The sequence below is a fragment of the Diaphorina citri genome, unplaced genomic scaffold (genome assembly GCF_000475195.1).
Source record: "Diaphorina citri unplaced genomic scaffold, Diaci psyllid genome assembly version 1.1 scaffold519, whole genome shotgun sequence".
Classification (NCBI taxonomy): Eukaryota; Metazoa; Arthropoda; class Insecta; order Hemiptera; family Psyllidae; genus Diaphorina; species Diaphorina citri.
The window spans coordinates 8,909-28,643 of record NW_007377953.1 but is presented as its reverse complement, the minus strand read 5'-3'; the positions used below and the strand labels follow the sequence as shown (position 1 = coordinate 28,643).

At 40.7% G+C, this 19,735-nt stretch overlaps 1 protein-coding gene across 1 annotated transcript; it reads right to left on the bottom strand.

Moving 5' to 3' along the window:
- Nucleotides 1-231: 231 nt before the first annotated feature.
- LOC103509674 (ATP-sensitive inward rectifier potassium channel 11) lies at nt 232-13,188 on the bottom strand (the record flags this gene model as incomplete). The annotated part of the gene is made up of 7 exons (XM_026823958.1): nt 232-1,066; nt 4,260-4,451; nt 6,276-6,506; nt 9,319-9,460; nt 11,082-11,251; nt 11,783-12,014; nt 13,069-13,188. Coding segments are annotated over 6 exons (1,068 nt in total), but the record flags the coding sequence as incomplete, so codon positions are not given.
- Between the last annotated feature and the right edge of the window lie 6,547 nt (nt 13,189-19,735).

The following is a 19,735-nucleotide window of genomic DNA, read 5'->3' as shown; positions in this document are numbered from 1 at the left end:
ATACGGAGTCCCAAATTCCCAATATGTCTGCTTGCGACAAAATTTAACAAAAAAATTTAAGTGCTGGACATCTCTGCCAAATTTCATCAAAATCGGTCAAACCATTTGAGGGTTATAGGAAAATAAACAACCATACAAACAAGGAGACAGAGTTGCCGAGGTACGATTTGTACCTATACGAATAAGTGCTATCTTTTCGGTAGGAATATCCTATGCAGCAGATAGCACAGGATTGCCCACATGGTCTCCCATCCAGATATACGTGCTAAAGCCGCTGGTTCAGTCTTTCCTTTGAATTATGTTACATCGAGGTTCTACTGTATTTTTTTGAAAACACCCTTTCAAAAGATGCAGGTTAAGCAAGTCACTCACGCTCAGACGCGCCTGTCTGACAGACCTGGGTCTGAGGTCTGAAGCTTTTTTCGCCACAGACATTTTACGACACGCGACAGTCTGACAGACTACGGTCTATGGGTCTGTCAGACGCTCTGAGCGTAAGTGGCTAGCAGAGGAGAACCCTATTTCACTAACGACTATCCCCACTCCTTAATTTTTACAAAGAAATCGACATAGGTACATCATTTTTAGGGAATCTTTGAGCTACGCCTATCTGATTATAAATTAAAGGAACGTGTATAATTAGAGATTAATTGAGTAATACCTATAAAAGCTACAGAAGGAAAAATAACACAACTAAGGACAGTTTACAGAAATTATGGATGTAGGTGCAGGAACACTAAAACCACAAACGGTCGGGGAAAATCACGGCTCGTCCTCACGGTCCAACTTACTATTTGTTGAACAACTCTCATTTGTTCAACTTTTTGCTGAACAACTCTTATTTGTTCAAATTTTTGTTGAACATGCCATGTTTGTTCAACTTTTCGTTGAACAACTCAACTTTTTGTTCAACTTTCAACAAAAAAATCGAACAAAAATACCAGTTTACCTACTCCAGTTCTAGGTAGAATGACTTTGTATACTTTTTTTTACAGTGGACAACTTTGGCACAGAGACAAAGGAAGCCTTAAAGAACACACCGTATCAATATAAGTACATCACAGATCTGAAACAAACAAAGAAAAGACACATTTGTAAGATCTTTCGCCCCGGGCGGAAATTGAACTCGCGACCTAGAGCTTAGGTATGGGGGCAAACAGCACTAAAGGATGGGTTAAGCTTCTACGAAGCCAGCCTAGTTAGCTTAGTTGGTAGTGCCAGTTTTCTCTCTCTCTCTCAAATATTTTCTGATTTTCCCTCTCACTCACTCCCTCACTCGAAACCGTTTTCCCTCTCACTCACTGGAAACCATTGCGTACATGCGTCGTGTGACCTTGAACTTATTTCAACTCAGCTATCTCCTATCTCACTCTATGTACCTCTTTCTCTCTCCCTCCCTCTCGCTTACTCTCCCTCTCTCTTTCACTCTCTCCTTTGCGCTTCCTTTGAACTTGTCTCGTACTAATCTCTCTCTATGTTTCTCTCTCTCTCTCTCGACTCTGCTGTTACCTCCTATCTCGCTCTATGTACCTCTTACTTTCAATCTCTCTCTCTCTCTCTCTCTCGACTCTGCTGTTACCTCCTATCTCGCTCTATGTACCTCTTACTTTCAATCTCTCTCTCTCTCTCTCTCTCGTGTCTTTACTGTTCTTGAACAGAGATCAGATAAAAATGTTCTGAACAGATTATTTTTTTTTCAGCTAAATCCCCTTTTTTCTGAACCGAGTTAAATTTTGATTTTTGATTTGTCATAATATTATCTGCATCACTCTATAACTCTTCTCCTTTTGGGCCTTGGATATAATATAAGTACCTACCTACCTACCTAATAATACCTACTTATTATATAAGTACCTGCCTAAGAATACCTCCTTATTCTAGGTACGCACTTGTGGCTAGCTCTTGTTATGTCATGCGTATTGTTGTCATTTAGGTATTTAAATTTTAAATTATTTGTTGACCACATTTATCCGACCACAAAATTACAGGTAATAAATAGTTAGGCATAGTAAATGTAACAGTTACTGACCATAGAGATATTAGATTCTCTAAGTCAGAAGAGATACCTAAGAGGACCCTCGCGAGGTATTATTGGGCCCCTAATGGTACCTATCCTGACCACCCCACGGGGCCCAAGAACTAATGCGCAATTCTTTATCTTTATATGTGTGTGTGATATTTTGTGTCAAACTTCAATAAAATCGGACAAACCGTCCGAAAGTTATCGTGTTACAACCAGACATAGGGCCATCATACCTAATCAGGTAGCGTAGTGGTCAAGACGCTCGCCTGGTAATCAGGAGGGCGTGGGTTCGATCCCAGCCGAGGCATGGAATTTTATCCTCATTTATTTGAGATTTTGACCACATAATAATGGAGCTCTAAGCTAAGGGTTAGGTAGTAGAAAACGCCTCCGGCGTTAACCTCGCCTAGTGGCTACCTTCCACTCAAGAGTCTATTATTATTATTAATCAGTGATTGAAAAAAAGAGGTTTAATAGAGGAAACTGTAACGACTAAGGTCTTATCGTCCCGAAATCGAAGAGAGAAGGAAGACAGGGGAGGAGAAAGCCAGCCGTTCCGAGAACGAATATGATCCGTTCAGGATAAAATCCGCCCCGGGCGGGAATCGAACTCGCGACCGAGCTCTTAGAAGGCACCTGGCACACGCGCTACCAAGCTAATCAAACTGTCTTACTCAGTGACAAATCGTCGATTCAAAAACTATTAGAACTCACCTCGTGATTCAAAAACTAGAACTCACCTCGTGCGGTCGATTTTGAACTTTGAAGATCAAGGTTTGCTGCCAAAAATTGATAAGTTGGTTTGGCCTCCTATCCAGTCATCCTCAGCCTCTGTCTGTTTCCTTCCTCATAATTCAAGAACCGGTATTTTAATGGGTTCCACATGTTGACATTTTTACGAATAGGCCGGAAACAAGCTCATACACAGAGGTAAGTTGGCTATTTTTAGGTTCTTCGGTATCAATTTTATTATTATTACCTATTATTATTATTATTTAATAATAGATACCTAATCAAATAGCCCCTTGAGGCACATTAGTCATTAAAATTATTCATCTGATAAAGATCCGAAATTCCTAGGTTTTACATTTTTGAGTACCTACTTCCTTTTGGTAACTCTCTTTTACCACGTGATTTTTTTTGGTGGAGATGTCAAAAACTCTTTAATGTTTAACGCATGTATTTTCAAATTTTCCTCATTCGACACCATGCCAAAAGGAGAAACGAAGAGAGACCCACAAGAGTGCAATCAATTTCATGATTTTCACGCACTTTTTGGCATGAATAACCATTTTAAGGTTACATGTGCCTGATAAGGTCACACGTGCCATCGCGTCTTTTTGGCTGGAACTTCAAATAATCTATATTACCTATTATTATTATTATTTAATAATAGATACCTAATCAAATAGCCCCTTGAGGCACATTAGTCATTAAAATTATTCATCTGATAAAGATCCGAAATTCCTAAGTTTTACATTTTTGAGTACCTACTTCCTTTTGGTAACTCTCTTTTACCACGTGATTTTTTTGGTGGAGATGTCAAAAACTCTTTAATGTTTAACGCATGTATTTTCAAATTTTCGATAATAAGGATAGCACGCTGACAAAATGAGGATGTCGGAGACATTAACACCGCGCTAAACAATATAAACGTTCTACTAGGAATAGACTACATACGTACTATTCAACTCCATCTACACTAAGTAGGTAATAGGTATCTAGTATTTACCTACTAAAGTACTAAATAAGATCAGGTATAGGTACCTGCTACTAGCTAAGTAGTAGGTAATAATGCCAGCCTGGTTAGTTTGGAGGGTGGCAAACCTGCCTTGCATGCGCTAGGTTGCCGGTTCAATTCCCACCCTGGGAGAACTTTACCCTAAACAAATGAAGTTCGCTCTCGGAACGGCTTGGCTTTCTCCTATCCTAACCTCATTCTCTTTGATTTCGGAACGATAACGGCTTACTTCCTCCTATTATTTTGGTCCTCCTTCTCTCTTCGCTTTCGGGACGATAAGATCTCCGTTGTTACAGATCCACCATCAAACCTCTAGATAAAACCTCGAAAAAAAAAGTCTCGGGTTTCTCTTTGATTTCGGAACGATAACGGCTTACTTCCTCCTATTATTTTGGTCCTCCTTCTCTCTTCGCTTTCGGGACGATAAGATCTCTGTTGTTACAGATCCACCATCAAACCTGTACAAAAGGCCCCGGGATCTTCCTTTCTACTCACCCAAAATGAACATCTACTGTCACAAGTTGCTCTCGGGGCCCGGCAGTAGTTGTACGACGCAGCTTCCATTTCCAGGCGACAGCTCGGAACCCTGCTTGACGCCCTCGGGTTTATTATTACTATTGTTGTTGGCGTCGTCCGAGCTGAGATTCCTGGCATTGCTAGGGGCGTCCCCAGGTGACACACTGATGTCTGTAACAGAAATAATAGAGGGGGTAAAAGATTTTATCCCCAGGGCTACAGTGACAATGTCAAATGCTCTTTGGACATCTGCGAAAGGCTGAAAGGACAGCATCCGGTTGTATCAAAAGATCAAAACCCAAAAATTCCAATGGATACCAATTACGCCATTCCAAAAGTCCATACGGATGCGTGAAAAATATCCAAAAACTGAAATATGTATTGTTTTCAGCGATTCTTCGATAGGTGATAGGAACTTTTTTTTTACCTAAGTAATTAGGTATGTAGATAGGTTAAACATATTAGGTAACATTGTTCAATTACCTACCTAAGTAGGTACAATGTGAAGACCAATTAACACAGGCTGATGTTATTCATTGTTAGTTGACGGTTAATTAACATGTTCGTAGAGATGCGAGTTCTTTTTATTAGGATTAATGTTCTCAGTTTTACTGTTTGTTTCGGAAGTAGGTACATACCTACCTATCTTCAAAAATAGAATTCGTTTGTTTTCAATTTTTGTTAATTTGTTCATTAATGTTTGTCTTATTCATAAATGTTAAAAGTCAGAGTTCAAAGTTAGTAGACAACACGTTAGATCGTAGATACATTCCCACAATGAAATTCGAAACAATTAAAATCTATTGATAGAAAATTGGTTAGATGATAGATGCAGATGATAATAAGGATGAAGTTAGTAATCGATTTAGTTAGCAAAACTAGATGTATGCATAACATGAACATGAAATACATGGGAGGATGAATTACTAAAATGAACCACGGAGATAACGAAGATAGCAGAATTATCAACTTATTCCACAAAGACGTTAAAAAATGGAATAGCATTAGACCTAAAAGGAGTACTTATTACAAAAGGTTTCGTCTCGGTAGTAGCAATGTATAAAATAACTGGTATAGACAAGCAAAAATGTCCACTCATCCACTCTGATGTTAGTTCTAGATCTAAACATTAATGACAATGCCAAAGACAAAACCATACACAAACCAGAAAAATAAAGATCAACTTGCCATAGAAATACTTGAGATGGAAGAGATGGTACTTGACAAAGTTAGACAACTTAGACAGAGAGTTACAGAAAGAGTTCTTCTAGAAACAGACAGAGAAGATGAGAGATATAGACAGTGCTAAAGATAAAGAATCAGGCTATTATGCTAAAGAGCTAAAGATTGAAGGTAGCATTTGTAGCAAACTAGATAGAAGTGATAGCAGGATAGCAAAATAATCAGATATCTCTCGAATGAAATTAGGTAAATATAAGCCTTGTATTGACCCAGCACCTAATTTTGCGGATAGATCAACAACAGGTGCCCCTAAGAAAATATAAAATCTAGCTTGAATGTAAAAATATTTCCCAGCAATTAACTATGTTGTGTAGTAATGTGTCTAGCCCAAAACATCTGAATAGAAGAGACAAAATAAATGCACTACAAGCTAGAAAGCATTTTTCCCAAAATTTTTAACTTATTTTTTGTGTTTCGAGGTCAACCAAAATATTTTCAAGGTCATCCATCTCTCGAATGAAATTAGGTAAATATAAGCCTTGTATTGACCCAGCACCTAATTTTGCGGATAGATCAACAACAGGTGCCCCTAAGAAAAGATAAAATCTAGCTTGAATGTAAAAATATTTCCCAGCAACTAACTATGTTGTGTAGTAATGTGTCTAGCCCCAAACATCTGAATAGAAGAGACAAAATAAATGCACTACAAGATAGAAGGCATTTTTCCCAATTTTTTTAACTTATTTTTTGTGTTTCAAGGTCAACCAAAATATTTTCAAGGTGAACAACTCTTTTTCAAGGTCTTTCTCTTACCAGCGTTTGACTTGGTGGTTCCGTGAATGGCAAGCAGTTGATCTAGCGCCTGCGCACTGCACAGGGGCGTGTGCACCTCGTACGTGTTATTAAACAGACCGTAGTTCACCTCGTGCTCTCCCGTTTCCTTCTTGAAGGACACGAGGGTCTCAAATCGATGCCCCCACAGGATCTCGTTGGGCAGATAGGAGGACCGGGCCTGCGTTGTCATTCCCGTGGACTCTATCACGCCTGGGGGAAAAGAAGTAAGATTTGTTTTTGGTATCACGCCTGGAGGGAAAGTAAAAAGTTACAAGGTTTTTTACTGTTTGGTTAGATTTGGGCTGCATTCAAGCTCAGAGCGTAAATTTATAATTTCCGTGGAAAGCTCAAATTACCCCGTCGTATATAGTGCAGCGTTGCGTCAATGATAGCGATTCTGAATTCAGATAGAAATGACAAGGGTGATCTTCTGATAGGTAGTAGGCTAAATCCTAAATTAAGAAACTACAAATGCCTTATGCCCACAACACACGTTTCTGACCGGCTGCCGTCTGTCAGACAAACTTATGAAAATTATAGTCTGCGGGACTTTAAACAGAGAGTAGACCAGCTTAGTCTGACTGGGGGACCTTAAACTAGGGAGACCAGCTTAGTCTGGTTGCGGGACTTTGAACAAGGAGTAGACCAGCTTAGTCTGGCTGGAGGACTTTAAACAAAGGGGGATAAGGAAAAGAGTATAGAATAGTACAGAATAGAGAATTACATAAAATACAAAATAACTTTTGGCGATATCTGAAAACTAAATAAAGGAAAAAAAATGTTTTTTAAATAAAGAATAGAATGGAATACAATAAAATAGCAAATTTACTTTCGGTGATGAAAACTTGAAAATGAAACAGACTGCAATACGTACAACAATAAGACGGGAAATAACTTTTGGTGATGACATCTTGAGAATAGGATGAAAATTTAATAGCCTTCAACTCATCCAAAGTTAAACCTTTGGTGAAATCTTTCTTTTTGAAGTGCCACATGATACTTTTGGTGTTGAAATCTTGAAAATGCAGTACAATGGAAGGGATTAAATTCATTAGAATGGCGAAGTTAAAGTGTCTAGTGGCTGAAAGGACAGCATCCGGTTGTATCAAAAGATCAAAACCCAAAAATTCCAATGGATACCAATTACGCCATTCCAAAAGTCCATACAGATGCGTGAAAAATATCCAAAAATTGACTCATAAAGTCAACTGAAATATGTATTGTTTTCAGCGATTCTTCGATAGGTGATAGGTAGGAACTTTTTTTTTACCTAAGTAATTAGGTATGTAGATAGGTTAAACATATTAGGTAACATTGTTCAATTACCTACCTAAGTAGGTACAATGTGAAGACCAATTAACACAGGCTGGTGTTATTCATTGTTAGTTGACGGTTAATTAACATGTTCGTAGAGATGCGAGTTCTTTTTATTAGGATTAATGTTCTCAGTTTTACTGTTTGTTTCGGAAGTAGGTACATACCTACCTATCTTCAAAAATAGAATTCGTTTGTTTTAAGTAATTAGGTATGTAGATAGGTTAAACATATTAGGTAACATTGTTCAATTACCTACCTAAGTAGGTACAATGTGAAGACCAATTAACACAGGCTGATGTTATTCATTGTTAGTTGACGGTTAATTAACATGTTCGTAGAGATGCGAGTTCTTTTTATTAGGATTAATGTTCTCAGTTTTACTGTTTGTGTTCGGAAGTAGGTAGATACCTATCTTCAAAAATAGAATACGTTTGTTTTCAATTTTTGTTAATTTGTTCATTAATGTTTGTCTTATTCATAAATGTTAAAAGTCAGAGTTCAAAGTTAGTAGACAACACGTTAGATCGTAGATACATTCCCACAATGAAATTCGAAACAATTAAAATCTATTGATAGAAAATTGGTTAGATGATAGATGCAGATGATAATAAGGATGAAGTTAGTAATCGATTTAGTTAGCAAAACTAGATGTATGCATAACATGAACATGAAATACATGGGAGGATGAATTACTAAAATGAACCACGGAGATAACGAAGATAGCAGAATTATCAACTTATTCCACAAAGACGTTAAAAAATGGAATAGCATTAGACCTAAAAGGAGTACTTATTACAAAAGGTTTCGTCTCGGTAGTAGCAATGTATAAAATAACTGGTATAGACAAGCAAAAATGTCCACTCATCCACTCTGAAATTTGACCACAATAATAGTAGTAGCCTACTGCTGGAGTAAAGGGACTTTTCAGTCCTATGCGAGCAGTATAAATAAAGCTCTATTATTGATGTGATTTCTCTCAAATCGATGCCCCCACAGGATCTCGTTGGGCAGATAGGAGGACCGGGCCTGCGTTGTCATTCCCGTGGACTCTATCACGCCTGGAGGGAAAGAGTTAAAAAAAAGATGTTTTTAAAGAGGTTTGATAGAGGGAACTGTAACTTCTACGGTCTTATCGTCCCGAAATCGAAGAGAGAAAGAAGACAGAGAGGGGAAGTAAAAAGTTGAGGTTATTTATTTTTTGGTTACATTTGGACTGGATTCGAGTCCAGAGCGAGAATTCATAGAACCGTGGGAAAGCGAAAACATCTTCCAGCAGATAACTGTTCTGATTGGAGCAACAAGGGTATTTTCTAGCTGGGTCCACACAGTCGACCCCGTAGATCAACCGTCGCGCCGACAGAACGTCAATTTTATTGATGTTGATCGACCGTCCATAAATGGTCGATCGACGACGACGAGGTGTTATCGAGGCAGTGTACGGTTTCAGTTGACGTCGATCAACGGCGTTGACTATGTGTAGTATTTTCTAGCTGGGTCCACACAGTCGACCCCGTAGATCAACCGTCGCGCCGACAGAACGTCAATTTTATTGATGTTGATCGACCGTGGATAAATGGTCGATCGACGACGACGAGGTGTTATCGAGGCAGTGTACGGTTTCAGTTGACGTCGATCAACAGCGTTGACTATGTGTGGACACAGCTTCTGATAGGTAGTAGCCTAAACTAACCCATTCAAGTCTTACCCTCCAGGATGACGACAATCTCGAACCTCTCTCTCAGCATATCGGCAGCGGACAGCGTGTACAAGGGCGACATCGGGTTAATCTTGTGCACGATTGTGGTAGGCCAGATGAAGAAGATTTTGTCCTCGACTGAGGTTTGAAGCTTTTTTCGCCACAGACATTTTACGACACGTCTGACAGACTACGGTCTATGAAACCTGGGTCTGTCGGACGCTCTGAGCGTAAGTGGCTAGCTGCGGACTATCCCCACTCACTAACGACTATCCCCACTCCTTAATTTTTACAAAGAAATCGACATAGGTACATCATTTTGAGGGAATCTTTGAGCTACGCCTATCTGATTATAAATAAAAAGGAACGTGTATAGTTAGAGATTAATTGAGTAATACCTATAAAAGCTACAGAAGGAAAAATAACACAATAACACTAAGGACAGTTTACAGAAATGATGGATGTAGGTGCAGGTAGACCTGACCAGGTGTACCTGTCAAGTCTACCTGATAGTGAGCGGCTGGCCTTGGACTGGCGCGTAGATAAGGTTGGTCAGAACTAGCATTATTGTTCCCCTGGACCGAGATTCTAGAATTTCAAGAAACCCCGAACGGAAAGGGTTGATAAAACAAAAGAAATCTAAAAATTGATCCGAAGAACAAGGTAAGCCTTTAGCCTCTTAACAAATGGAGTGTGCCTGAAAGCATTTGATGTGTTCCGAACCACTTGACCCCCAATGGCATGCATGTGTTGCTTATTGTCTGTTATCTCCCGTTCCAATGACTGATGACCCTTACCGAGGCTAGACAGTTGAGCTACTGGCCTCACGCGTGTAAACACCACTCGTGTCTGATAAAGCTAGCCTCTCACTATCAGGTAGACCTGACAGGTACACTTGATCTGGTCCGCCGGTCAGGTCTACCTGATTAGGTCCGCCTGTTAGGTCTACCTGATAACTGATGAGCACACACACTATCCTTGATCAGGCCTACATGATGGTGAGTGGCTGGCCAAATATTCTAGGGAGAGTTAGCCGTTCCGAGAACAAATCCTCGGAACGAATCTGTTTAGGGTGAAAATTGCTCTAGGCGAGAACGAAGCCCGTGGACCTAAAACTTACGAGGCAGGCACTCTACCCTCCAAGGCCTTCTAAGCTAACTAAGGCTGGCCCTTATCTTTTTGGGCCAATCTTCTTTTACTGCATGTAAGAATCTTAATGTCAAAGGTAACAATTTTAGGGCCATGTTCAAGCGCCAAAATCTGCAGTCAGAAACCATAATGTGCATTTAGAGAACAAAGGACTTACAATATTGAATGCAAAGACTGCATTGCTGCGGAAGCAGACAACCTCTGAGTAGTGGCGTAGCTTACATGTAAGATATGGTCAATTTCCCTTTTCGAAGCACGGGCAACCTGCTCGTTGGTTTATATTTATGGTACTTGTTCAGAAGTCACGTCAGTGGAAAATTGCTACCAAAAGAACTGTCACAAATGAGCAGTGACCAGTGTTATCATATTAGGGTTAGGTTAAACGCAAAAAGGATTTTTCCTGCATTGCTGCGGAAGCAGACAACCTCTGAGTAGTGGCGTAGCCTACATGTAAGATATGGTCAATTTTCCGTTTCGAAGCACGGGCAGCCTGCTCGTTGGTTTATATTTATGGTACTTGTTCAGAAGTCACGTCAATGGAAAATTGCTACCAAAAGAACTGTCACAAATGAGCAGTGACCAGTGTTATCATAGGGTTAGGTTAAACGCAAAAAGGATTTTACACAATTTATCCGGCTGAACAGAAGGGTCTGGGTTCGTTTCTTGGGTCGGGACAGTTTGGCGAAGACGATACCCACCATGAAGGCCTGGATCATGACTCCTACGATACTCTGTAGGCAGAGGATGAAGATGGCTTCCGGACACTCTTCCGTTACTTGCTTGGCGCCGTAGCCTGGAGGGGGGGAAAGAAATAAATTAGCCTTCTGCTTCGCCTTTTCTCGTGTTCAGACAGAGTCAGCTTCTCAATCAGCGCTTCTGCTTTTGGGCTGATGATTGGTTTTGGCTACAAAAAATTTACGAGTGGATGCCCTTCGCATCCAACACGTGAGAAACAATCAACCTTTTGTGTACATCACAGCATTACTAAGTGCCTCCTTTGCAATCAATTTCTATGTTTCAAGAATCTTTATACACTGGTAATACCGCCACTAGTCTCCACTCAATTAAAATAACTACTCAATTGTTCGGGGTCCACTCAGTCTCGTGAGCTGAGTGTACCCCGAACTCCAAGCACAGATCTGAAGAAACTTTGACCCCGCCAGGAATCGAATCCAGGACCTCTGGCGTGCAAGCCTAGTGTGATACCCACTCGGCCAGTAGGTTGATGGGGAAAAATCTCTCAGGGAGGGAGAGTACCGGTGATTCTCTATCTCCCGTTTTCCATGCCTCTATGTTAAACCATATCTCATTAGACCCAACTTACCTATCGTATGCTGCGTCTCAACGCTGAACAGAAAGCACGAAGTGAAGGAATGAATAGACGTGACGCACGGGGTCCAGGTGGCGTTACCCAGGTTGACCTTGTCCAAATCGCCGTGAGTGTAGACTATCAGCCACCAGACGATGGCAAACATGAGCCAACTGAGGAGGAAGTTGAGGGCGAACACCAACAGGGTCCACCGCCATTGAGCGTCCACCAGAGTGGTGAAGATGTCCTGCAAGAAGAGACTGAGTTAGACCACTACGCCATGGGAGCTGACCTATCGAACCTCTTATACTTAACAAGATCTCACTAGGCACCGCCATTGAGCGTCCACCAGAGTGGTGAAGATGTCCTGCAAGAAGAGACTGAGTTAGACCACTACGCCATGGGAGCTGACCTATCAAACCTCTTATACTTAATAAGATCTCACTAGCAAAACAGGGAAAAAATAGTCCATGGCTTTGGTGGGATTTGAACCCACGTCTTCCCCTGCCTCGGTCACAATAGGAGATACTGTTGAATTGAAATGACAAATTCAATCTCTTCCCAATCTTATTTGGACAGATTTTTGGTAGGAATAAGAATTCGTGTAATCTGAGTATTCAACAAGGGAACAAACCAGTAGCATTTTTCGGCTTTTCCCGTGTACGGACGGGGTCGTCGTTTTTCGTCAGTCTCTCAGTTGGCCCTAACTAGGGTGATTGCTTTGGGCTGACATTTGGTTTTGGCTACAATTTTACGCCCTTCGCATACTCAACCTTCTTTGCTATTTCTTTAGCAAGGGAAATTCAGGCTGGTAGCATTATCATCAATTCTTCACCATCACAACCCCTACTGGCTTTTCCTAACCCATCTCAAAGAAGGAGGAGCTATTGTCCAATGACATGACCGTAGAAGAGTCAAAGGGTTAATCTCAGATGACTCAAATCGCCGCATTCATGTCTGGTCCAAAATATTCGATGAATGTGAAAGTAAATGGGATGATGTAGGGCACTATCTCTCGATTTACGGACCACAATAATAGTAGTAGCCTACTGCTGGAGTAAAGGGACTTTTCAGTCCTATGCGAGCAGTATAAATAAGCACTATTATTATCTGTACCACCGGGTGATTTGACCAATCAGAATACGAGCTTTCCGCCAAGGGCGAATTCCACCAATGAAAACGCGTCTTCAAATGCGTCTCTTGCTACAAAGATGGATGAAAAGCGGTCTTCGACGCCAACGGGAAAAAGTACGCTTTCCAATTCGACACTATTATTATTCCCGTTTAGGAGACAAGCTCACCTGTAAATATCTTCGCCTCCTCTTAGCCACGTTTTCCTGTACAACATTGCAGTCTCCATGTTTGAACACCACCCTCCTCCTTATCCTCCTTGAACTGAACCTTGTCTGGCGATATCTGGAAATAGAATGAACAACAAAATAGAATAGATTAATAGAACAGAACAGAAAAAAAAAATAGAACAAAAAATAGAATAAAATAAGAATAATTGAGGGACCTTAAACATAAAAAAATAGGACTGACTGAGGGAATAGACCAGAACAAAGAATAGACCAGTCTGGTTGGGGGACTTTAAACAGAGAGTAGACCAGCTTAGTCTGGCTGGGGGACTTTAAACAGAGAGTAGACCAGCTTAGTCTGACTGGGGGACCTTAAACTAGGGAGACCAGCTTAGTCTGGTTGCGGGACTTTAAACAGGGAGTAGACCAGCTTAGTCTGGCTGGGGGACTTTAAACAGGGATTAAACAGGGAGTAGACCAGCTTAGTCTGGTTGGGGGACCTTAAACTAGGGAGACCAGCTTGGTCTGGCTGGGGGACTTTAAACAGAGAGTAGACCAGCTTAGTCTGACTGGGGGACTTTAAACAGAGAGTAGACCAGCTTAGTCTGGCTGGAGGACTTTAAACAGAGAAGCAGTCTCCATGTTTGAACACCACCCTCCTCCTTATCCTCCTTGAACTGAACCTTGTCTGGCGATATCTGGAAATAGAATGAACAACAGAATAGAATAGATTAATAGAACAGAACAGAATAGAATAAAATAGGAATAATTGAGGGATCTTAAACATAAAAAAAATAGGACTGACTGAGGGAATAGACCAGAACAAAGAATAGACCAGTCTGGTTGCGGGACTTTGAACAGAGAGTAGACCAGCTTAGTCTGGCTGGGGGACTTTAAACAGAGAGCAGACCAGTTTAGTCTGACTGGGGGACCTTAAACTAGGGAGACCAGCTTGGTCTGGTTGGGGACTTTAAACAGGGAGTAGACCAGCTTAGTCTGGTTGGGGGACTTTAAACAGAGAGTAGACCAGCTTAGTCTGGTTGGGGACTTTAAACAGGGAGTAGACCAGCTTAGTCTGGCTGGGGGACTTTAAACAGGGAGTAGACCAGCTTAGTCTGACTGGGGGACCCTAAACTAGGGAGACCAGCTTAGTCTGGTTGCGGGACTTTAAACAGAGAGTTCTGGGAATTTGCCAAGGTAGCATTTTTAGAGGCTCTTCTAATCTCGATACTTTCTAAAATGTTAAGTTTTCTACCACCCTCGCAAAATTTGAATTTGAAATTCTTTCAAATTCAAATTTATTACAACCCTTCCTTAGTCATCGAACCCGTCTGTGATTTTTATGTTTTGTACAATGTAACCAGATATATATTTTATAGTTTTTTTATAGTATTATCTTACGTTTTATGTGTATTTCTGTAACGCTGAAGATGCCTTCACCGGCGAAACTAGTCCGTAAAATGAAAATGAAATAAAAACCCAGAATATTTTACAAATAGTGAAGAAGTATACGTTTGTCATTTCAACCTAGCTAGTCAAGATGGACCTTCACAAAGTTACAGAATCTTCAATCTATAATCTGTATCTTTCATAGAGGGAAAAAGAAGATATTTCTGATTATTACATTTCATTAGGTATGAGAATTAAAATCCATAGGACAGTCAACTGATCTGCCTTTCTTGCGTATAAAGTACCATTTGAGTGTGAAAATGTGATTTAGAAGAATAGAATAGAATACACCTTGTTTATCCATCATTAGGTATGAGAATTAAAATCCATAGGACAGTCAACTGATCTGCCTTTCTTGCGTATAAAGTACCATTTGAGTGTGAAAATGTGAATTAGAAGAATAATGTGTAATTACGTACTTAAGTGTATTACGTACGTTAATCCTAAGAATAATTTGAACCATCGGGTAGAAAAAAAGGAAACTTTTTTATGTGAAAACTTGGCCGCTTCTTTTCACATTTCAGCAAAATAGCGACGCATATAAGCCTGTTGAAATTCCGAAGCCACGGAACTTGTTGTGATAAACAAAACGGCTTTCTTTTTCTCTCTACAAAAAAAAAAAACACCGATTGTGTTATTAGTTTTGTGTATATTCTGGGGATCAGGCCTTTGGATCAATTATTAGCGGCTGGCCTTGGACTGGCGCGTAGATAAGGTTGGTCAGAACTAGTATTATTGTTCCCCTGGACCGAGATTCTAGAATTTCAAGAAACCCCGAACGGAAAGGGTTGATAAAACAAAAGAAATAGCCGATCGTAAAGCAAAGACTTGAATCATACAATCGTCATTTCATCGCCCGAACACTTTCGCTCCCATGGGGTCTTTAAGTTGTCACCGTCTTAGAGAGTGAGTCAGCATTACAAGAAATATGAGTATACTCGTATCCAATAACCAATAGTAATAGGTACTTATTTATACTGCTCGAACAGGACTGAAAAGTCCCTTTACTCCGGCATCCGGCAGTGGACTACTATTATTACTGTCAATTTTTCGGCCATAGCTCGGCTGGAATTCAAACCACAGCCTCCTGATACCAAGCGAACAGGCCGGGACACACCGATAAAGCCGAGGTTATATAGGCCAAGAGAAACCGATCTCGCCCCAACTTACGGCCGAGTGTTGGACGTGCCACGGCGAAGAAGAAAAACAAAGTACCTATTTGACAAAAGCAGCCAGACTACCATTCCGTTACGTCACGTCGTTACGTCACGTGACGTGATAGTAGTGTTGCTGTCTCGAACGAAATTAGCTATGTACAATATTATTGGAAAACTTTGCACTACATCTTTCTGACCCCCCATGAGCTCGCGTGACGTGACGTCAGGATAATGTGTTTCTGCCTTTTGAACAATTTGTTCCACTATACCTACTAGTGGTGTTCCATTATACTAGAACGAGTAACGAAAAGGGCGCGCACCGTAGTAATTTTGAACAATTGCCCATTCCCTCATTGACGTCATGTAGAAATTAGACAGCGTAACAATTCTAATGACACCGAAAAAAACGTCGTATGCCCTTCTCCTCTGGCCTAGTGTCCCCCTCGAATTTGTTGCTCCGGAAACGAAATCGCCTATCAGTATGGATTGACATTCCACATGTAAAAGTATTCTCCCTATATGAGTGAAGATTCAACGATGATTTGTAAAATTTATGGGGAAAAATTCATGTTCTTTGAGATCAAAAAGAAAGAGTTCAAAATATTGTTCAATTGCCTATCAGTTCTTTAAAGGAGTTTGATTTAACTGCTACTAGATCAATGAAGAGACTATGCAATAGATGGCTGAACGACTGGGAGGAATTGACCCAACATAGAGTTCTTTGGAGGCAAGCAGTCTGGTCGGCAAGCACATATCAGATATCACTCATATGCTATTGGAGTGAGTGTGTAAGTTTAATTTAATGTCATCTTTTAGTCAATGTAAAGCTTTAATAGTGACGGTGGTTTTACCCTCCATTTGGTGACACCCTGAGTGTATAATAGGAAAATCCAGTAGCACGGAATTGGCTAGATGGTCATTTGGTCACCCATCTGTATACCAACCACGCGTAACGTTGCTTAACTTCATTTATTCATTGGGAACTGGAGTGTTCATAGTGGCTGGCCAAATATTCTAGGGAAAGTTAGCCGTTCCGAGAACAAATCCTCGGAACGAATCTGTTTAGGGTGAAAATCGCTCTTGGCGAGAGGCGAGAACGAAGCCCGTTGACCTAAAACTTACAAGGCAGGCACTCTACCCTCCAAGGCCTTCTAAGCTAACTAAGGCTGGCCCTTATCTGTTTGGGCCAATCTTCTTAAAACAGAGAATAGACCAGCTTAGTCTGGCTGGGGGACCTTAAACTAGGGAGACCAACTTAGTCTGGTTGCGGGACTTTGAACAGGGAGTAGACCAGCTTAGTCTGGCTGGAGGACTTTAAACAAAGGGGGATAAGGAAAAGAGAATAGAATAGTACAGAATAGAGAATTACATGAAATACAAAATAACTTTGGGCGATATCTGAAAACTAAATAAAGAATAAAATTGTTTTTTAAATAAAGAATAGAATACAATACAATAAAATAGCAAATTTACATTCGGTGATGAAAACTTGAAAATGAAACAGACTGCAATACGTACAACAATAAGACGGCAAAAGCTTAGTCTGACTGGGGGACCTTAAACTAGGGAGACCAGCTTAGTCTGGTTGCGGGACTTTGAACAGGGAGGACGGCAAAAAACTTTTGGTGATGACATCTTGAGAATAGGATGAAAATTTAATAGCCTTCAACTCATCCAAAGTTAAACCTTTGGTGAAATCTTTCTTTTTGAAGTGCCAAATGATACTTTTGGTGTTGAAATCTTGAAAATGCAGTACAATGGAAGGGTGAAATTCATTAGAATGGCGAAGTTAAAGTGTCAAGTGACTTTCGGCGATAAGTCTGGTGAGATACCTACGAGGAAGTATGTAGATATTTGGGCGGCCACTCAGGCTCGGACTGTCAGACAGACCTAGGTCCGTCTGATCTGTCAGACCGCCGCGCACCGCCGCCGGGACACGAGTGGCCGTACTTTCTCAGTCATAAGGCCAGCCACTCCCGGTGAGACCGTCTGCCAGACCGCGATATTATAGAAATGGGTCTCGAGATTATTCCGCCATCAATCACGTTATAACCGTCTGTGGTGGGCGGCGGGCATAGTCAATCAGTCAGTCAATATCAGGTAGACCTGACAGGCGGACCTTTTCAACCGTACCTGTGAGGTCTACCTGATAGTGTGTGTGCTCATCAAGTATCAGGTAGACCTGACCAGGTGTACCTGTCAAGTCTACCTGATAGTGAGCGGCTGGCCTTGGACTGGCGCGTAGATAAGGTTGGTCAGAACTAGTGTTGAATTGTTGTTTATAGACCGTTAAAAAAAAAAAAAAAAAAACAAGGGAAGAAAATGAAAGCAGTTTTTATAAAGGGACGATTTTTACTGTCTCTTACATGTATTATTTTCGTTAATTTGAAGAGATTTAAGAGTGATAGTGTTGACAAAAAATGTCACTTGTTTTCCAATTTTCATCACTTGCTAAATGCTCTAATTGTTCATTGGTACTTATTACGGAAAAGCAGGGCCGCATTTAGTTCACTGTTTGGACCCTCGGACCCCCCCCCCTTGACAAAATCCTGGATACGGCCCTGCGGAAAAGTGATCAAAACGTGGTAGATACTTGCTACGGAAAAGTGAGTTTAGAACGTAGAAAGATAACTTTACCGAGCTGATAATGAATTGTAGGTCGGTGTGTGTCTAGTATATGTGGATATTGGAATGTTATCAGCAGAACTTGACCTGAGAAACCGAGTAGCGAAGATATTGTGAAGGAGTTTTCTTACCAGACTGGTTTGAGGTACATGCACTTTAGAGGATAGGTAATACTGTGCTCTCAGTAAAGGACCGAGGGTAGATGAGATTTAGATGTTTTTTTTTTTTTTAAAGATGAGTGTTTTACCGCCGTTTTCTTATTTCGTAGCAATGAAAAATCTGCTACATTAGACTCGTATGGTCTGTGTCGTAGCATGCCCATCCCGTCCATGTGGTCTGAGGAGGTTAAATTTCCAGAAGAAAAGGTAAAGAGACATAAAAGTGTGTTTTTGCGATGTTCTGAATTTTTACAATGTTGTAAATTATTTTCAACATCTTCAAGAAGATAAAATTCCAAGATACCTAATGTTTTTCACGGAGGCAAAAAAGTCACCGCGTGTTAGTCTGGAGGGCGTGGGTTCGATCCCAGCCGAGGCATGGAATTTTATCCTCATTTATTTGAGATTTTGACCACATAATAATGGAGCTCTAAGCTAAGGGTTAGGTAGTAGAAAACGCCTCCGGCGTTAACCTCGCCTAGTGGCTACCTTCCACTCAAGAGTCTATTATTATTATTAATCAGTGATTGAAAAAAAGAGGTTTAATAGAGGAAACTGTAACGACTAAGGTCTTATCGTCCCGAAATCGAAGAGAGAAGGAAGACAGGGGAGGAGAAAGCCAGCCGTTCCGAGAACGAATATGATCCGTTCAGGATAAAATCCGCCCCGGGCGGGAATCGAACTCGCGACCGAGCTCTTAGAAGGCACCTGGCACACGCGCTACCAAGCTAATCAAACTGTCTTACTCAGTGACAAATCGTCGATTCAAAAACTATTAGAACTCACCTCGTGATTCAAAAACTAGAACTCACCTCGTGCGGTCGATTTTGAACTTTGAAGATCAAGGTTTGCTGCCAAAAATTGATAAGTTGGTTTGGCCTCCTATCCAGTCATCCTCAGCCTCTGTCTGTTTCCTTCCTCATAATTCAAGAACCGGTATTTTAATGGGTTCCACATGTTGACATTTTTACGAATAGGCCGGAAACAAGCTCATACACAGAGGTAAGTTGGCTATTTTTAGGTTCTTCGGTATCAATTTTATTATTATTACCTATGCCGGAAACAAGCTCATACACAGAGGTAAGTTGGCTATTTTTAGGTTCTTCGGTATCAATTTTATTATTATTACCTATTATTATTGCTTCAGGCGCGGTTTTTTTTTTTTTTTTTTTTTTTTTTTTGCAAAATCGCATAAAGTTGTTCCGTCGACAGATGACATAATAAGAAGAGGACTCCATTTGATATCATTCTGTGTTTTCACGAACTACTCTGCACTCCACA